Here is a 21,650-nt window from a genome sequence, read left to right on the forward strand (position 1 = left end):
AGTAATGAAAGCGAAAGGTGGCTACTTTGAAGAACCTAGAATATGACAATGGCTTAGTCCAAGTAACAGAATAGTGGCGCATATGTAGAAAGGCCTGCTGGTATCTTGGTATGCAGGTTTTCCATGTTCAACTAGATGGAGGACTTCAGTGTGAAACCTTTGATTTACTTGCTTTTTCAGGGTCTATGGCTAAAGGCTTTAGAGGCAGAGAATCCGCAGGAAAGCCAGTCAACTGGTATTGTTTAGAAGGAAATAAATATGGCAGCCTCCATATCCATGTCTTTTAACCTCCCTGGCGGTTATTTTTTTTGCCAAATAGGCAAAAATCCTTTTTTTTTTTACATTTCTTTTTTTTTTTTTTGTTTCATGTAAAGCTACCAGTGGTAGCTACATGAAACACCACTAGAGGGTGCATGTGTCCCTCTAGTGCGATCGTTGCCGGCATCAAACGCGCTCCCCTGTTTGGCTTCTCCTGTCGCCATGGCGATGATCGAAATGATGTCATGGACGTCAGCCGACGTCCTGACATCAGACGCCTCCGATCCAGCCCATAGCGCTGCCCGGAACTCATTGGTCCGGGCAGCGCAGGGCTCTGGCGGGGGGGGCCCTCTTCTGCCGATGCGGGCGATCGGCGATCAAGCTGTGCGTGCGGTTAGCAAAGTGATAGCTGCGCGCACAGCACTTTAAATGGCGCAAATCGCCCCACCAGGGGCTGAGATATATTCCTGCGCGGCATAGCCCGAGCTCAGCTCGGGCTTACCGCCAAGAAGGTTAAGGATACCGAATATTAAAATAAACTGATGAGCTAAGTAAACAATCACATCTATCCTCTTCCTCCCCCCCCCCCCCCCCTCCAAACATGATCTAAAGCTCACAGTTTCATTTTATATTTATTATAATTAAATCTACTTTTTAAGTGTTTACTGTTTATTGTATTATTCATATCTATGAACTGTTGATCCTTTTTATCTTTTTTTTTTCCCCCTACCTTTAGGCTGCTTACACACTAAGCCGTTACATGCGCACGTCGGTGCAGCCTGTAACGCTCCCCCAACGCACAGCAATGTAACACTAGTGGGCTGTTCACACTGCCCACGTTGCGTTACATGTAATGCTGCACGTTCTTCCGAAAGTGCAGCATACTATAACGTTACAGCGGCTTAAGCCGCGTTAGACTGTCTGCACATGCTCAGTCATGTTGGGGAAGAGCGGCCAGGCACATGGCTAATTAATATTCACTGCACGTTGTGACGTGCAGTGTTTACTTCCTGGAGCGGCCGCTCTGTGCGGCGATTGGCCAGCGGGACCACGTGATGCCGCATGCGTCCAAAAGTACGCATCACGGCATCACGGACGCCAGAGTAAGCTGCACAATGCGGCTCACTCTGACGTCCACATCGAAGAGCACCAGGCCTTGCGTTAGGGGCACGTTATGCGACCTCACGTTATGCGACTGGTGTGCAAGTAGCCTAAGGAAGCCATTTTTTGGCAGGACAATGTTTTCATTCCTTATCAGTGAGGGTTAAGTAAAGTCTGACAGGTCCCAACTAAACAGAAACTGTCACTTGTATTTCTGATCTTTTAACTCTTTCAGGCAGAGAATGGAGCACAGCATAGTTATCTATGTGCTTGGCACTGTACGTACGCATGTCAATTTCTATGTTTGTTTATATTTTATTCTAACACCAATATTATGTTTGAAGTGCACAACACTGTCTGGGCATGACTAATGAAAAGGCACAGACTTTAGTTAGATGGAGCGAGGTGCTTACCAGGGACCTCACTGATAATGAAACCTATACGACTCTATGGGTAGTGCTACACTGCCAATGCCCGCAGCACAGATGTTGGAAATAATGCCATTGGCACGCTCCCCTTCTTACAGATTTCACACTATGTTCAGCTGCTTAAAATTGGTGACTAATGAGCCTTAATTAAATGCTGGTTAAAAATTCCCTTGGACTTTCCATCTGCATACTCGCTGGATTTTTCTTTTCTTCTTTCTTTTTTTTTTTTTTGTTTCTTGTAAAGAGACTTTTAGTCAGAGGTGGCAAAGCCCCCGCTGTCTCCTGCTTTAATCACAAAGCAACCTCTAGCCGCAGCTTCACTTGGGTAACAAGCTGGAAATTCTCTGAGCTTCTAGTTCTGTTTTACAAGCTGAAAGTTTTGTTATAAAAAATACCAATTGAAACACAGAAAAATAGAAATCTAATAATATCCAGATGTCACAAGCTGATGTATTCTATTTCATTTGTTGCACGTAGCTTGGTCACACTACACCAGCAATGGGTCTACTATTGTTAAGCACTGATGTTCAATAGGCAAACAAAATCTTGAACTATGATCCAACTAGATGTATTTGTTTCTAGTGTTTGGTGTTCTGCTTCATTGAAAATGTAATTCGCAGTGTAAACAATAATGTGAAATCATTTTTTAAACCGATCTGGATTTAGGGATAGAGTTAAGAGGTGTGTTATGACTGAGGCTGAGAAAACACGCATTAGAATCGTGTGTGCGTTTCCCACAGGTGTGGAAAATGCACGCAAAATAGCATGGAATGAAAGTCTATGGGCTGCATTGCAAATTGCAGCTGTTTTGTGATTTGTAATGTAACATTGAGGCCCCATTCACACTTAGAAACGCAAATCGCCGGCGATTTTTGCAGGAGTGATTTTTCCGAGATTTCACATGGAAAAATTACTGAACACTGTGGCGATTTTGCCGCGATTGCTTTAGCGCTTCTATAGCACTAAACCGCGATCGCTGGGAAATCGCCTAAAAATCGTGTAGGCGACGCGTTTTTGTTTTGCGGTTTTGGGCAATTTGCGGCGATTTGCGCAAATCGCCCAAGTAAGAACGGGCCCATAGGGTTTCATTACACTGGCACTTTTAAAAAGCGCTAGCGTTTGAGCTTTTTGCCGAAATCGCGGCAAAACGCTCTAGTGTGAATGGGCCCTCAAAAAAAAGCACTCAGGTTGGATCATCTTGCACACTGTATGCAAATCACATACAATTTGGATACAATGCTTTCCAAGGGCAGGAAAAAACACTTTTTGCGCGCATTTTTAAAAACAAAATAAGATGCTGTATGTTTCCCTCTAGATAAATAGTCTGATTATTAAGAATGCAAATGCATAAAAATTACAAACACAAAACGCATTTGCAAACGCAGAGAAAACTCCCTTCCAAAGCACAAAACTCAGCAAAATCATGGTTTTCCTCACAAACAAATGTGCTCCCAGCCTGAAGGTTTGATATCTTAGAACCTAAAGCTGGTACCTCCATAGCCTGAGCTTTCTATGTGTGTGTATGTGTGTGTGTGTGTGTGTGTGTGTGTGTGTGTGTGTGTGTGTGTGTGTGTGTGTGTGTGTGTGTGTGTGTGTGTGTGTGTGTGTGTGTGTGTGATGTCACATACACACACCAGTGCAGCAGATACATGGGAGCACACAGTGAGGAAGGAGCAGCTGTACTTGCAGCAGCCGGACAGGTGAGAGATCTTAATGCACGGGCATCATGGGGCACAGTAACATTTGGGGGGACACCGGTCGGAGGTTCCATTACATTTGTTGCTCATCACGATGTCACACGCCGTTACCACTACACACCCGATCGACCATGTCAGCCTGAAATTTTCCAGCTTGCTCGATTGATGCTTTCGACCGATGTCGGCCTGAAAATGGTAGAATTGCCGATCAAGCAGCTTGTTGCGGCACCGATTTTCATCCAATTCAATAGGTATCAAATCGGATGGTCAGTTGGTCCCAAAATGGCTACATGTATGGCCACCTTTTACATTTTGAAGGTTTTCATATTGATATTCTTTAGCACTCAGATTAGGGTTGATTGGAACAGCCCAATTCCATTGAAATTCTGTGTTTCAGGCAAATACTGAATTTTGCATTCATTTTTTAGGTTCCAAAGGCATTTTCTGTTGAAGTTAATGCGTCCATTTCCACATTTAGTAGCAAAGCCCCCATTACTAAATTTGCTATGTATATTAAAGGGATACTGTAGGGGGGGGGGGGTCCATACTGGGCCTGCGCAGTACACTCCTGGTGACATCAGTGGGATCGAGGACACGGCAACGCAGGCGCAGTGGTTTTCAGACTTTAAAGTCTGAAATTCCAGAAGTGAACTGGAGGCGGGGCTGGAGCATCGGTGAGTGGCTGCATGGGCACAGGATGTCTGCGGGGGACCATTAGAAGCCCCGGGTAAGTTCAACTCATTTTCCCCCACCACTACAGTGTCCCTTTAAAGAGAATCTGTATTGTTAAAATCGCACAAAAGTAAACATACCAGTGCATTAGGGGACATCTCCTATTCCCCTCTGTCACAATTTCGCCGCTCCCCGCCGCATTAAAAGTGGTTAAAAACAGTTTTAAAAAGTTTGTTTATAAACAAACAAAATGGCCACCAAAACAGGAAGTAGGTTGATGTACAGTATGTCCACACATAGAAAATACATCCATACACAAGCAGGCTGTATACAGCCTTCCTTTTGAATCTCAAGAGAACATTTGTGTGTTTCTTTCCCCCCTGAGGGGGGAGTGCATAGCAGAACCACAACACTGAAGAACTTGGCAGCCTTCCAGACACAGGCTGACAAGTCTGACAAGGGAAAGATACATTGATTTATTACAGAGACTGTGATAGTACAAAGTGCTGCAGTAAGCCAGAACACATTAGAATAGCTTTTGGAACTTGTAGGATGATAAAAAACAGGATGCAATTTTTGTTACGGAGTCTCTTTAAGGAGATTAGTAGGAGCATGGTAAAAAAAAAAGTTTTGAGAAAAGACTGTGTAGTTTTCAAGAAAATCTATTTCAAAGTTTCATAGGAAAAATGGTTTTTAAACTGGGTAAAATAACAAAAATACAGTCAGGCCGGTCCGCCCATGATGCCAAGTAAGGCAACTTTTTCAAGTGGCAAGTGTGGGGACAGCACCAGCTAGAAACAGGAAGTGAAGAGAGTGCCTGGCCAACCTATACTAGGGGCAACTGTACCTGGCTAAAGTATACTGGGGGAAACTGTACCTAGCTACCAATACTGTGGACACCTATAACTTGCTACCCACCTATACTGAGGGTGTTGTTTTGGGGGCTCACTGCAGCTATAACGTGCAGTGCAAATTGTCGGGTGCTGTGTGATCATTCCAGCTTGGGGGGTGGGGGTGGGGGGGTGATCCTCATAAGTTTGCCTCAGGCAGCAAAAAGTCTAGAACCGGCCCTTCCTACAGTGTACCACTGTACTGCATTCCGAGTTCTGCATGCACATTGTATACGTTTGATGAAAACTGACAGTGTGGGGTCCACTCTTTAAGGCCCAGTGCACACCAAACCGCTAGCAGATCGTCAAAACGCTAGCGGTTTTGGGAGCAGAGAGCCGATATTTGCCGGGTGCACACCGAGCGGATTTTGTATGAGATCTGCCGGCCGCATCAGCATCCACGTGGCTAATGTATCTCTATGGGCTGGTGCACACCGGTGGTTTGAGGTTTTAAGCAAACCGCAAACGTGCAGCAAGAGGCACGTTTGCGGCTTGCTAAAAACCTCAAACCGCCGGTGTGCACCAGCCCATAGAGATACATTAGCCATGCGGATTTTCAGGCGGATTCGGCCGGCGGATCCGCCCGGTGTGCACTGGGCTAAGCCCTCATCCCTCATGCAGGCTGGAATAGCCAAAATTTGGAGGCCGGGCCGCTTGAGGCTCCGCACTCTGAACTATACCAGCCCGCATGGTCCATCTAATGGGGGGGGGGGGGGCTCTGGAATAGAGGGGTGGCCAAGCCTTCTCCTCTCCCCGCAGAGCCCTTGTCCAATCCTAGGCACCAAAGTGAGGGCTGTCGACACACGGGGGGGGGGGGGGGCAGGGGGGAGTTTATGGTGGCATCCAAGGGTCCCTTTTAAAGTGTAACTGTCGGACATGAAATAGTGTAACTGTCATATATAAAATCAATTCTTTATTTTTATCTGGTACACAAGTAATAAGGATGCTAACCAGGTAATCCAAAAGTTAAGAAGCATTATTAGTTTTGTTTCCCCAGTTTACCTGACTCTTATTTGGTACATTGTCGCATAAAGGAAGTTGCAGGGCATGCTGGGTTGTCTTTTTTTTGCTTCTTTACTTTGACTTCTGACTTAGAGACACTGAAGCGAAAAAAAATATATGATATAATGAATTGGTTGTGTACTATTAATAATTACTAGAAGATTAGCAGCAAAGAAAATATTCTCATATTTTTATTTTCAGGTATATAGTGTTTTTTCTAACATTGCATCATTCTATAATATGTGCAGATTACACAACACTCAGCGTTCAAAATGATTCTTTCAGAGCAGTCTGTGAACTAATGACCTCTCCTCTGGCAGAGGAAAAGTAAAAAATTAACTAACAGTTGAGATAATAAAAGTCAGATAACAGCCCTCTCCACGACTTTGAAAGTCGTAGAGCTTAATGGCTTTTTTTGCATAGAGATAACAACTGGAGTTTCTTAAATCCTCCTGTACTGGAAACAATTAGATTGATGTATCTGATCTTAATGTTTTATTTCTTAGCTGTTCTACACATACAAATCATAATTTTTTTTCGCTTCAGTGTCTCTTTAAAGGGACACTGTAGGGGGGTCGGGGGATAATGAGTTGATCTTACCCGAGTCTTCTAATGGTCCCCCGCAGACATCCTGTTCCCGCGCAGCCACTTACCGATGCTCCAGCCCCGCCTCCAGTTCAGTTCTGGAATTTCAGACTTTAAAGTCTGAAAATTACTGCCCCTGCGTTGCCGTGTCCCTGATCCCACTGATGTCACCAGGAGCATACTGCGCAGGCCCAGTATGGTCTGTGTCTGCGCAGTACGCTCCTGGTGACATCAGCGGGATTGAGGACATGGCAACGCAGGCGCAGTGGTTTTCAGACTTTAAAGTCTGAAATTCCAGAAGTGAACCGGAGGCAGGGCCGGAGAATCGGTGAGTGGCTGCGCGGGCACAGGATGTCTGCAGGGGACCATTAGAAGCCCCGGGTAAGTTAAACTCATTCCCCCCCCCCCCCCCTACAATATCCCTTTAACTAATGCAGCCTGATTGGCTGAAGCCTCTTTCCCACCTGGTTTCCCCTCCCACATCTGTTCCTCTCTGATTGGCCAATATTTTTCATGCTGAGACAATGCACTTTCTATTGCAGAGCTGGGTGGGAGAGCCTGAAGGCTGGGAGGTGGGCAGGCATTGCATACACAATCAGGCAGAGGAGAGTAATGTTACATACACACTTGAGAGAAGTCTTTGGAAAAGGCAAGATCACAGACCAATTTTACCCCCATCCATGAAGTATGAGAGCCATACTCTATACAGTCTATTCTATGGAGCTGCACTCCCCATCAGAGAAAATCTTTGCAAGATGCTGCACACAAAGATGCCCGTACACATTCAGAAGATCATTATCTGCAAAAGCTCTGTTCCTGCAAAATGCATTCATAGTCTATGATATCTGCAGATCCGCATACACGCCTTATTTAGCAGACAATCATCTGCAGATCATCTGCAGATGAGATCCACCAGGATGGATTTTTAGATCTGCAGATGATTGCCAGATATGCAGATGAAGTCTGTTAAACAAAGTGTGTATGAGGATCTGCAGATCTCATAGACTATGAATGCATTTTGCAGGAATGGATCTTTTGCAGGAAGAGATCTTTTGCAGATAATTATCTTTTGAATGTGTACGGGCATCTTTGTGTGCAGCATCTTGCAAAGATTTTATCTGATGGGGAGTGCAGCTCCATAGAATAGACTGTGTAGAGTATGGCTCTCATACTACATGGAAGGGGGTAAAATTGGTCTGTGATCGTGTCTTTTCCAAAGACTTTTATCTCAAGTGTGTATGTAGCATAAGGGAGGAAATTACATCAGGATTGGTTTCAAGATAGACACAGCTAAAATGGAGAATCCGAAGATGGATTTTTTTTTTATTTTTTTTTTTATTTTTTTACTATTTAAAAAATCACTAAAATCAAACCGTGGACAGTGAAATACCTATGTGTTATGTAAGTAGAGAAAGTATGTATCTACTTTATATATGTGGTTTGTTTTTTTCTGAGGTAGTATGGCTGTCAGCTCCTCTTTAACAGACGGACTTTCAGATGCCTGTCCCCTCCCCAGGTGAATGGAGTATAGGGATACTGATGTAGAGTAAAAAAAACAACAACAACCCAACAACCATGAATAAAGTCCTTTACTGTTCTAAATTAGCCATGATTACTTACCTTAGAATAATCCCACGCAAGTATCTTTAGAAGTGGTCCAATGGAAGTATCCTCTAAGGAGGTCCTGCGCAACTGCCAATCCCGACGAACTCCCAGCACTGAATGGCATAGACCGCCTCTGCATCTGTATAGCCAGACCCCGAATTACATGTTCAAAAGGACATATTAAAAATCGGTAGAGGAATATATTTGTTATATTTCCCTAGATTACTTAGCCCAGGGAGAGCTGTTTCTCTCCTTTACCCTGTGCCCAAATAACTACCGCCAGTAACATACGTACGCCTGTCAGGTGACCAAAGTGGAAGGTACATACCAGGCTTTACGGGTGTCTTATACATCTATAGCTTGCATGTGCTAGCTACTGAACATTCTAGTCACTGGGCATATCCTTTTTTTTTTTTTTTTTTCTTTTGGTTCCAGATGATTGATTTCTTGCTGCCTGGTGCCATGTCATGTACAGATTAGGAAATATACTTTTTTAAGACTTCATTACATTTCTCCTTGTAGAAGCTGAAGACCTATGCCTGCTGAGAACTCTGTATTGGATGGCTGGCTTGTACAGTACATTCCAGCTTACAGTAGGAAGGAGCCACCTCCGCTGCAGAAGACATCCAGATTGAAAGTCTAAAACCAGATCCCATGGATGAATTAAATTGCCCTTTCAGTTCACACGAGTCTTTCACATCGACTAAAACTCTAGATTTTTCATTCCACTGACTGCATCCGTTTATTCTCTCTGAAGCATGAAATTCAGTTTCAGTGGAGATGCGTAAGAGAGGGATGCTAACTATCATCACAAAACGGATAAGTGTCATGGCAAATTCTGCGCATTACTGATTGGCCTTGACATTCTAGCAGTTTCAAATTGTAATTTCTCCCAGGCAGCTATTTCCCGACATGCTTGTGAAAAAAACCCACCATGTTTTCCTTGTGCTGTAGAGGCTACAGATCTGGACTCGCTGGGCAAATAGTATGCTAGATTTTATTTTACAATTGGTAGTGTGAATAATAAGGTTTATGCTAAATAACATTAATGGATATTTGCATTTCATGCCCTGGATTAATACCCCTTTTAGAATATATAGCTGTGTTTAGAGTGGTATCAAATTCAGCATTTCTTATTTACGGTATAACATCTAGAAGAAAAGATATGTGCTCCAAAACTGAACACCACCAGCTGATAGAGGTTGTCCAATCTACAATGGAATAGTATAGACAAGTATATATGATCCTCAGCGCTGTCACTTTCACCCTTCTACTGTTGCAGCCTGCAGACACCTAGTGCTCAATAATAGATGTGGCCACCACCAAGGCATAAAATCACAACCGGCTTTAGTTCATAAACAGAGGGTTACAATATATTCAAAGCTACAAATTACAGGTTAAAAAACATATAACTTACATTGAGGGTCCATGCAAATTGGACCCCAAATTGCATCATGCCTGATGATGTCGTAAGCCGAACCTGTGGTCCGGTAGGAGGGCGGGCTACTCTTCAAGGACCAGAAACGGTTTAAAGGTGTATGTGACTTTGCAATCCATACAAATACCTAAGATGTGATATGATGCAATTGGTTTCCAGTTTGCATGGACCCTCAATGTAAGTTTAAGTATATGTTTTTAAACCTGCAATTTGGAGCTTTGAATAAAGTGTAACCCCCTGTAGTTTATGAATTAAATCGTGTGTCGTGGTTTTATGCCTTGGTGGTGGCCACGTCTAATATTAAGCACTTGATGACTGCAGGCTGCAACAGTGGAAAGGTGAAAGTTACAGTGCTGAGGATCATATTTACCTAGCGTAAAATCTGCTACCACAAAAAATGTAGCTGAAAAGCATTACAACAGTTAAACAACACTTTTTTTTCTTTGCAAAGAAATGAACAGCGCTACTTAAAAACAGTTGAGTGCTTACCTGCAAAAGAGTGCAAGCCCCACTTATGGGATAAAATACACACTGAGCATACACATGACCTGTCTACCACTTGGAGGATGTTAGTTTCCTATAACAGCTTGCATGCAACTTGTTAAGTACTTGTCCCTCCCACTGTCGAAGAAGTCTTTCCTCCATGGGAGGGGACCTAACACTAACTAAATCCTACCTATGCATATGCATAGCCTGGGCGCGCTGCCAAGTGAAATTGAAAAGTGTGCAAAAAAGTGGGATCAGCGCATAACCAGGCCGCCTCTGAATGGCCTCTGCCAAGTGGGCTCAGCGCATCTCTGAGCAGAGGCCATTCAGAGGCGGCCTGGTAATGCGCTGATGCCACTTTTTTGCACAATTTTTAATTTCACTTGGCAGCGCGCCCAGGCTATGCATAGGTAGGATTTAGTTAGTGTTAGGTCCCCTCCCATGGAGGAAAGACTTCTTCGACAGTGGGAGGAACAAGTACTTAACAAGTTGCATGCAAGCTGTTATAGGAAACTAACATCCTCCAAGTGGTAGACAGGTCATGTGTATGCTCAGTGTGTATTTTATCCCATAAGTGGGGCTTGCACTCTTTTGCAGGTAAGCACTCATCTGTTTTTAAGTAGCGCTGTTCATTTCTTTGCTGTGTTTTAATTTATTTCTGGTCAGCTGCTCCCACTTAACAGTTTTGCCTTTGGTGTATATGCAGAGCCTCTGTTTGGGTTCAAGGTGCGTTTGTAGTTTCTGGGGGGGCTCAGCGCATCTCTGAGCAGAGGGTGGGAAGTGTTCTAGCCGGAGAGGGTCCTAACTGGTGTGGGACCCTCATGATGTGAGTGATTATTCAGTTTTATCCATTTTACTATTTCCAATAAATTTTGTCTGAAATAACATCCACTGAGAGCACTCATCTCCTTTTTTCTGTTTTATACTGGGTTGCTTGGAGCACACAACACAGCACCCAAAGTACAGCAGGGGCCTCTGGAGGTGGATTGGAGTTCCTGTTTGACAACATAATCCCGGGCGCTGTGGTTGAACGTGATATTGTATCTGTGGAGGAGAGAGGGTCCTACCCTTAACACGGCTGCAAAGGTTGTTGCTCTAAGGAAAAAGGAAGAGGACTTCTTGTGTGTCCTTGTGGGGCGCCTCTATTTGCTGCATAATCACGTTTCGCTCACTGTTTGGAACACAAATAAGGCAGCATACAGCTTTTTAGGTTTGGGAATTTCCAATTTAGTTAGTAATGAGGAATGTGAACAATGTAGCACATGATGTGCATGACTGAAATGCCCTGCTTTCTATTTCCTGCATGTGTGCAGGTATACAGTATGTGTGAGTATGTGGGGAAATCCATTGTTTTTCTAATTATTCATTCAAAAATGCTTGGCAAGGAAAAAGTCTTGGTTAACCGGTTCAGTGTCCTATATCATATTCTGTATCTTTTATACTTGAATGAAAGGTGATCGAAAAATGTACATTTATTGAACTGGCACTCTTGCCATAGGGGAAATATCCTATTTGGGTTGTGACAAATGAACCCTTTTAATAACAATGCATTAAATATCATGGATTTTGATGGATGATGCCACTATATCAAGTGACCTACTTGCAAAAGGGTTTCTTGGCTGATATCTGTAATGTTTAAATAGGGATTGATGACCAACGAGAACCATTTAGGGCAGGGGTAGGGAACCTATGGCTTCGAGAGCTAGATGTGGCTCTTTTGATGGCTACATCTGGCTCTGGCTCACAGTTGGGGGTTGATTCACTAAGCTACACTGCTCAAGCAGCACAGCTTAGAGTGACAGCACAAGTAATATTTTCAAAGTAGGCACGCTACTGCTGTAGCATGCACTACTAACCTACTCGCGCTCCCCCCAAAACGAATAGCTGCTTCAATTGTCCCACTCTTGGACCCTGTCAGGCCCAGTGACATTGTAGGATGAGATCCCTGCACTTTAATTGGCCCAGTAGGCTGCCTGTCACCTGACAGGAAGCCTATTGGGCCAAAGTGCGGGGATCTCATCCTACAAAGTGAATCGACCCCCAAGTCAGCCAGCTAATTGTATAAGCTGTTAGTTGGTATTTCTCCTGTCTGGCTCTCTAGGAAATTGCTGATGTTAATAAAACCCAAGAGAAGCTAAAGATATGTTTGACACTTCTGCTGCCCGGCGGATCAACTGTATACACATCACCATGGTAACAGGGATGTGAGCCCTCTGCTGTGCATGCGCACTGTGCCAGTTTGAATCATATGGCTCTCACAGAATTACATTTTTAAAATATGTAGCGTTTATGGCTCTCTCAGCCAAAAAGGTTCCTGAGTCCTGATTTAGGGTACGTACAAAACTTCTGTTAGGGCTCATTCATGTGCATTGCTATCAGTCATGATGCGCTGCACATAGTGTGTGATCTGCATGGCAACATGAAAGGCTGCAGATTCGCATGGTTTCCCCTCGGGCTCTGTTGTGTGGCAGCTGCCAGTGTCTGCACTTTGAAATCACGTTCATGCATGTGTTGTGTAGTGTGAATGAGCCCTTCAAATTTTACAGCTGTGTTTTGGAGATATTATTATTGCTAATTCCTGCCAGTGACACAGCCTGGGTTAGCGCAAAAAAACATTAAAGTGACAGTGAAGCAAAAAAAAAAACCCCTCATGATATAATGAATTGTTTGTGTAGTACAGCTAAGAAATAGAACATTTGTAGCAAAGAGTCTCATATTTTTATTTTGTTATATAGCCTTTTTTATTACATTGCATCATTCTCTAATATTTGCAGTTTACAAACTACACTCTGTATTTTAAACTATAAAACCGAGCCAAGCTAATAACCCTTCCCTGCTGTAAAATATTATCTGAAGTTGTCTTTCACTGTTTATTTAAAGTACAGGTGCTTCAGAAAATAGCACTGTAGCCTACAGAATTTGATTAGTGAAGTGTCTTAACTCTTCCTGTACTGGAAACTATACGATACTCATATCTGTGCTACTAATGTTCTATTTCTAATGCTATGTACACACATGCGACAACGATCGTTCGTTGAGAACGACGAACGAACTTTTAATTGATGAAAGAACGACCTAAGTAAAGTTAGTTTTAAAAGGTGTGTAACGTTCTGATCGTTAGAACGAACGTTACATCACGTAAAGCAACTATTGCGCCTGCGCATAAAAATGAGAAGTTTCACGGAGAAATTGTGAAATGCGCATGTCAAGCCTAGTACGAACGACAGTTTCCAACGATGTACTACTTTTGCAAACGATCGTCGTTGGTTAAAATCCGCCAAGACAGAACTTTCTTTTGTAGCGATTTGGCTCGTTCGTCGTTTGCCTTAATAGTCGGTGGTTCGTTTTTTGTAACGATCATCGTTGGTAAAGATCGGGGAACGATCGTTACAAACGACTATAGTTGCATGTGTGTACGCACCTTTAGCTGTGCTACACATACAAATCCTGTAAGTTTTTTTTCACTTCAGATTCCCTTTAAGGCAACATTAAGACTTGAACCCATGATTGCATTTTTGCGCATATATTTTCGAATGCAGAGACTAATGCACAATAATACAATACTATAACATTTGCAAAGTGCCTTTCTCCCATAGGACTCAAACTGCATTAATGCATATGAATGTACAAACAATAAATTATAAAAATGCATACCTATCTGTGGAAAAAAGCAGACGGCTGCTAGTTGTTTTTACGGAAACAGAAAATCACATTACATGTGCGTGAGCTCATTAATTTACATGGAATGCCTAAACATCTGCCGCATACTGTAGGATATGACCTAGCAAAAGGAAGAGTGGAGTCTGCTGTATGTGGAGGAGGGATTTACTTCACATGAGGGGCAGTTTATAGAACAATGAAGCTGCTACCCAAGAGTAGAGCTCCAGTTTAAACGCCTCACTCGATCATACAAAGTTCTACGTAAGTTGTCACTGCCTTAAATTTCCTCCTTAACTGGTTCCGAAGTGACACAGTTGAATTCTACGTCCTGCTTGTGGGTGTGCGGATCTGACAGGATGCAGATTTCAACAATGGTCGCCGCACATTCCCACTGCTCACGCCGATCGCGTCTTTGTCTCCCTGCCGCAGATCACTCGCCCTGCCGTCTATATGACAGCAGAGCTGTGTGAGCCGGTCAGGAGCCGATTTCATTGGCTCCTGACCCTATCATCACTGTAGGCCAATCCCATTTATTAACAGCGTCCGGAGCCAATGAAAACAGCTCCCGACCTGCTCGTATAGCTCTGGCGTTATAGAGATGGCAGAGAGAGGGACCTGCGGCGGGGAAAGAGCGGCGTTAGCAGCTGGATTATTGCAGCGATTCGTCGGTAAGCGCCGTTTTACTGTACCAACAGTCTCTGGTCCTTAAAGAAAACCAGAGACGAAGCACCCTCATGTATTTTATTACATTTATCAGTGGGAACATGACAGTAAACACCTACCCTGCTTTTAGTTTAAATCTTCTCTGCTTAATCTGTCTATAATCAGCTGTGATAAGAATCCCTGACTGAGTCAGTTGAGGTTTGACCTGGAATCATTATAGCTGAGTCACTCTTTTGTGGAGTCTTTTCAAGCCCATGCCTTCCCCCTCCTGGATCAGATTTCCTGCTTTGCATACTGAGAGCTCTGATGACATTGGAGGGGCTGCTGCTGCAGGAAAAATCTCTATAACAGACAAATGTGGCTGTGTGATCTGTGTGCTCTGTCTCTGCAGCCAGTCATCATTTTTATCTACTGTATGCAGTTTCATTACTATGAGAGACACTTCCTACAGGCAGCCACACCGCATACCAGAATATGAAGTTGAAAGCACACAGATGAAATGCTGCAGCAGCAGCCCTGCTTGTCTCTAGTCTCATAGAGGCTAGACAGCACATGCAGAACACCTCATAACCTGGAAGCAGAAGGGATATGAGCCGGCGGCCATATTGGATATTTCCTGGAGCAATAATGGATAAAAAGCACTCAAAAAAGCACACCAGAGTGGCAAAATTATCGGGTAGAGCATTTATTCTTTACAAGCTATCAACTGATATGTTTATTTTGTGTGAATCGTTCATCTCTGGTTCCCTTTAAGGGGGCAGAGACCGCTGGTACGGAAGTAGTTCATCTTCAGATAATATTCTACCCAACCCATCTCCTCCCAGGAGACACTCTTGTCATCTAGCTTGGTCATCTCCTCTCACTCCCACGTCCAGGACTTCTCATGACGTCATCTCTCCTTTCGAACATGCTCCCCCAGCCTGCTTGTCATGCTCCGAGCTTAGAAACCTTCAAACGTACTCTCAAAACGTAGCTTTAAAGAAAAGCCTTTGATTTGCTATAGGTGGCAGTGGACATCCGCTAAGACCTGTCTCTCCTTCCCAAAGATTGTAAACTTGCAAGGGCAGGGATCTCCTCCTGGTGTTTCTCATTTTGCTGTCATTTATCATATGAACATGTACCAGTTTTGGTGATGACTTAATCATTCATAAACTATGTACATATTTGTATTGCTGGATGTCTTACCGTATATACTCGCATATAAACCGACCCACTTATAAGCCGAGGTACCCACTTTTCCCTCATAAACCAGGAAAAAGTGAGTGACTCCCATATATGCCCCCTACCCAGTAGCTTGATGTGCCCCCAGTGTAAGTCAGCCCCTCTCCCTATACTCAGATATGTCTCAAGAATGATAAAGCTGTGTCCCTGTTCAATGCACCTCTGACATGTTGCTTGCACGCTCCGCTCCACAAGCCAGGGGACGCAGGTAGTCTTGAGCAGCGCACTCTGCACACCATGTTACAGGGGATGGGGAGCTCAGAAACAGCAGGGTGCCAGCTGGCAAGAGCAGAATCACTAGTGCATAATCCTTATGCTCCTCTGCCTGTAACAAAAACTGCTCCACCATCTGTTCTGCTCCACTGACTCGCATATAAGTCGAGGGGGTAACTTTTCAGCACATTTTTTGTGCTGAAAAATTAGGCTTATATGCGAGTATATACTAATTGCACAGTTTTAAACATCTCATGTATGCATGCTTCACGCTATTTGTTTTGTCCAACGCTACGGAAGATGTTGGCGCTATATATAAAAAAACAGATTGGAGGCTGCACATAGTATAGCAGAATAGAATTTGGACTGCTGCCATTCATTGGTATGCTGCTGCCTTTGGAAGAGGAGCTGCTGGTACATCCCCTTTCACAGCTTTACCCAGTACCACATTACCCCCATGCACATATCTGAGGAAAGGGGAGAAGTGTTTGCAAAAATGATAGTCACACTGCTTGCTTGTCATTTTGGCTCTTTACACAGTGGATATGTCTGTGAATCCTCCATGTATGTCTTCAGTTATTCTAGCCTTTGGTTTGAAGCAGTTTGGACTCAGGTCACTTAATTGCATGTACACATGAATTCTGTCCTTTTTTGAAAGAGCTATGCCAGGGGCAGCACGGTGGCGTAGTGGTTAGCGCTCTTGCCTTGCAAGCGCTGGGTCCCCGGTTCGAATCCCAGCCAGGTCAACATCTGCAAGGAGTTTGTATGTTCTCCCCGTGTCTGTGTGGGTTTCCTCCGGGTACTCCGGTTTCCTCCCACATCCCCAAAAACATACAGATAGGTTAATTGGCTTCCTCCAAAAAATTGGCCCTAGACTACGATACATACACTATACGATATAGACATATGCCTATGGTAGGGATTAGATTGTGAGCCCCTCTGAGGGACAGTTAGTGACAAGACAATATATACTCTGTACAGCGCTGCGGAAGATGTCGGCGCTATATAAATACTAAATAATAATAATAATAATAATAATGTGCTGTCTTTTCACATTTTAACTTATACATTTGAAAAGCTATGAAGAATCAACCAACTGGAATTTTTATAAAATGTGTGAAGAATGTTTCTACTATTTTCAGTTCTGGTGTTACCAGCTAGCTCCTGTAATCAGTATGTTATTGATTTCAATTTGGCACGTCTTTTCAATTCACAGTGCGAAGTTGCGTTGTAAAATAATTCAGCTTGGCTTACTACCCATACAATTCTATGAGCCTGTTCACAGTACTGCATTGTAACTGATCACATTCATCTAACTCTCTGCATGCAGGCTTTGTATTAAAGTTTTTGTCCAATCTCCATTGCAGTTCAGTCATTATAACCCGTCCGTTGTGCAACTGACCACGTTGAACCTAGCCTTAAAGGGGAACTGAAGAGAGAGGTATATAGAGGCTGTCATGTTTATTTCCTTTTAATTAATACCAGTTGCCTGGCAGCCCTGCTGGTCTATTTCTCTGCAGTAGTATCTGATTAAAACCAGAAACAAGCATGCAGCTAGTCTTGTCAAATCAGACTTATAAGTCTGAACCACTGAAACACCTGATCTGCTGCATGCATGTTCAGGGGCTATGGCTAATAGTATTAGAGGCAGAGGATCAGCAGGGCTGCCAGGCAACTGGTATTGTCTAAAAGGAAATAAACATGACAGCCTCTATATACCTTTCTCTTCAGTTCCCCTTTAAAGTGGACCTGAACTCACAACGCCCTCTCTGCTCTGAAAGATACAAAACAACATAACCCTTAACCTCCTTGCCAGTTCAATTCACGCCGGCAAGGAGGCAGCGCAGAACTGTTTATTTATTTATTTATATTTTTTTTTTAAATTCTGAACGGGATTTCCTGCAGGGCTTCCCCGGTCGCCATGGCGACGGGGCGGGATGACGTCACCGACGTCATGGACATCGGGACCTCATAGGGAATCCCGATCCACCCCTCAGCACTGCCTGGCACTGATTGGCCAGGCTGCGCAGGGGTCTGGGGCGGTGGGGGGGGGGGGGGGGGGCGGCTCGGCGCGGCGGGTAGCGGCAAATCGGCGGGTGGCGGCGGCAAAGTGCTAGCTGCGTGTAGGGGAAAAAATTATGCAAATCGGCCCAGCGGGGCCTGAGAAATCCTCCTGCGCAGGTTACCCCGAGCTGAGCAAGGAGGTTAAAGAGAATCTGTATTGTTAAAATCGCACAAAAGTAAACATACCAGTGCGTTAGGGGACATCTCCTATTCCCCTCGCCGCATTAAAAGTAGTCAAAAACAGTTTTAAAAAGTTTGTTTATAAACAAACAAAATGGCCACCAAAACAGGAAGTAGGTTGATGTACAGTATGTCCACACATAGAAAATACATCCATACACAAGCAGGCTGTATACAGCTTTCCTTTTGAATCTTAAAAAGATCATTTGTGTGTTTACCTCCTGTCCCCTGCAGCTCTCATGCACTGAAGATTTGTTTCTTCCTGCAGACAGCTCTGCCTGTGTTATTTAAAGATGCAGTGGGCCACATCTATAATTAATGCATTTTGTGAGTGGGGGGCCGGTAAAAAAAGCCTCGGGCCGCATTCGGCCTGCGGGCCTTAGCTTGAGGACCACTGACATACAGGGTGGATTTCTCTGTTTTCCTTCTGTCTTGTACAAGAGTCCAGGTCCACTTTAAAATAAAGCCATATCTTCCTTAGCCGATATGCTAATCCTGTGCCATTACAGACTCAGGTAGTTAATGTTTGCTGGTCTGAATCTGAACTCTCATTGTTAAACTGACGTCGCTAGGGACAGGAAAATTACAAAGCTAATTTACTTTCAAGAATGATAGTTCAATGGTTTCTGGACATTAAGATGATGTGCTCCAATAAAATTGCCAACTTCAAAAGGATTTGTAATTGGTTATTAGCCTTCTTTATAATTCTGTGTCTGATATGGTTTTTTTTTTTTTTTTTTTTTTTTTTTATACCTCATTTATGCCTAGCCTCTTTTAACAATCAGTATCGCCTGTAGATGAATGCTTTATATACTATCTACGGTATATATTATTGTTAGTATCTGTGACTAATCGTATTGTTTGCCAGTGCAACACAGCAACCTGAACTAACAGTTCTATAATGTTTTGTCTTATGTTTTTCAGGTCTTGGCATCATGTCGTGCTTTTATATTGACGGCTCGAGTCCCAACCAAGGTTAGTTACATTGTTTGCTTCTGCATCTTTCTGCTTCTACATTTTTTTTATTCTCTTTTTAAACGTTAAAAAATGTTGGGTACTTCTGACAGTTGTCACCAGAACAAAAGCATGAAGGAAATCCGAAAATCTAGTATTTGTTAGTATTTGTTTTGAGAATAGTTGGGCTAAAATATGCCTATGGGGTCACTTCTTTTTCCATGACAGAAGAGGAAATTTCTACTTAAAGTAAAGTCATGATTAAGTATGGTTTAGTCAAGTGTTTTAGTTATGTTACATCCTGTCTGTTATGTGCCGGTGTCTAAAGCCACCAATCATGTTGCAATGAAATGATCAGCTTCTGTAAAAGTTGATCTCTTATGCTGGGTACACATAAGTTTTTCCGCTCGATTGTCCACCCGATCAATTTTTCTGCTCGATACTGCGCTTGATTCGCTTATCTTCCGCTCGTTTTTCTTATCTTTTTCCATTCAATTCTGTGATAAATCGAGCGCAGAATGGATTGGAAGGAGTATCGGACATGTCGGAAATTATCTATCGAATCCATCTATCGAGAGGAAAAACTTATAGTGTGTACCCAGCATTAAAGGTGCCCATACGCATTTAGTTTTCCAACCAAGTTGCAAACAGGTCAATCCCTCTGTGATCTGAATCTGATCAGAGAGTAATCTAATCCACCCACACACAGCACGCAGATTTTCAATGGATTTTACCACAAAATATATTGAAAATCTATTGAACCACAGAGATGCACTGTTCAATAAAAGGCAACGCTGTGGGCCATCGATCTACCACTGTTCTCCCTCTGTGTCCGATCGACTGACATTTTCTTTCTGGTCTAATTATAATATTTGTTAGATTTTTGCCACAAATAAATCAAAATTATAGTCGATGCCATAGATTTCCTGCAAATTAAATCATAGTGATCGCATCTTTGTATGGCCTGATTGAGGCTAGTTACACACCAGGACGTCGCGTTTAGGGGACGTTATAGGGCACATAACGTGCCCCTAATGCAACGCCTGGTGCTCTCTGGTGTGGACGTCGGAGTGAGCCGCGTTGTGCAGCTCACTCTGGCGTCCGTGATGCGTACTCTTGGATGCATGCGGCATCACGTGGTCCCGCCCGGCCAATCGCCGCACAGAGTGACCGCTCCAGGAAGTAAACACTGCACGTCACTGAGTGCAGTGAATATTAATTAGCCATGTGCCCGGCCGCTCTCCCCTCCTCCCCAACATGACTGAGCATGTGCAAACAGTCTAACGCGGCTTAGCCGCGTAGAACGCACAGCATGCAGCACTTTGCTGCGCTACAATGTAACGCAACGTGGGCAGTGTGAACAGCCCACTTGTGTTACATTGCTGTGCGTTGGGGGAGCGTTACAGGGTGCACTAACGTGCGCCTGTAACGTCCCTGTGTGCAAGAAGCCTTAGTGTAGTTTGTCAAACAAAAGTTTAAAGGACACCTGAAGTGAGAGGTATATGGAGGTTGCCATATTTATTTCCTTTTAAAGTGGATCCGGGATGATGTTTTTCTGTCTTCATTTATGAGCTCCTTGCATATAGTTGGGCATTGTAACCCAGAAATAATTTTTTATATTATCCCCAAATATTCTCATTAGATCATAAAGCCACGCCCCCATCTCCTCTAACGCAGAGGCGTTTTAATCCCATGCTGAAAAGAATCATGGGAACTAATTCTGGGAAGGAGGAGGGGAGGAGGAGGAGGATTAGGTGGAGGCATAGGCTGCTGAAGTCACGCGATACTAGCGTGAGCAGCAAAGTGGTGATTCTAGAGGAAGCGACACCGGGACGCAGTGTAGTGAGGATGCAGGGAGGGGGGGTCCGACCTCATTCCTCCATCACTCACCATGGACCCTCCTCCTGTCAGAGCGCAGCGTGTAGTCTCCATCAGCTCTGCTCCCATCCCTCCCTCACCATGGCCCCCCTCCTGTGCCTGTGTGTGTCAGAGCACAGCATGTAATTGATAAACAGTGTCTTATCCGCTCTCTTCTGCTGCTCCTGGACGTACCCTCAGTGTTGAATCCATGCAGGCAGAAATGATGGTACACGTCCAGCCAGCAACCGGCCGCTCTCTGCTTTCTCTCCCTGCATGTCTGTGTAAACACGCGACATGCAGAGAATAGGAAGTGGTGAGAGCGGCTGGCTGCTGGATGTGTACCACAATTTCTGCCTGCACTGATTAAACACAGAGGGAACGTCCAGGAGCAGCGGAGCATTGCTGATAAGAGACTATGGCCTCAATTCACTCAACTTCTCTCCTGTCTTTAACTATTTAAGGACCGCGCTAATTGACATCTACGCCCTGTTTTGGTGGGCTCCTGGCTGGCAGGGCGTAGATTTCAATTAGCCGCCGCTGCACACATCCGCAGTTTCCGCCGCTCAAACCCGACGAGTCTTGCCGCATCTCACAGGCTCTGCCTGTCTCTATGATGGCAGAGCCATGTGAGCCGGTCAGGAGCCATTTCATTGGCTCCTGGCCGTGTTTATCA

At 44.0% G+C, this 21,650-nt stretch overlaps 1 protein-coding gene across 4 annotated transcripts in view; it reads left to right on the forward strand.

The window, feature by feature from the left end:
* CARMIL1 (capping protein regulator and myosin 1 linker 1) overlaps positions 1-21,650 on the forward strand; it is a 398,430-nt gene that overhangs the window by 100,607 nt on the left and 276,173 nt on the right. For all 4 annotated transcript variants that reach the window (XM_068236999.1, XM_068237000.1, XM_068237001.1 and 1 more), the window contains one exon: positions 19,088-19,138. In XM_068236999.1, the coding sequence (XP_068093100.1) occupies positions 19,088-19,138 (51 nt within the window). The remainder of the gene's footprint in view (positions 1-19,087; positions 19,139-21,650) is intronic.

The sequence above is a fragment of the Hyperolius riggenbachi genome, chromosome 5 (assembly GCF_040937935.1).
Source record: "Hyperolius riggenbachi isolate aHypRig1 chromosome 5, aHypRig1.pri, whole genome shotgun sequence".
Taxonomy (NCBI): Eukaryota; Metazoa; Chordata; class Amphibia; order Anura; family Hyperoliidae; genus Hyperolius; species Hyperolius riggenbachi.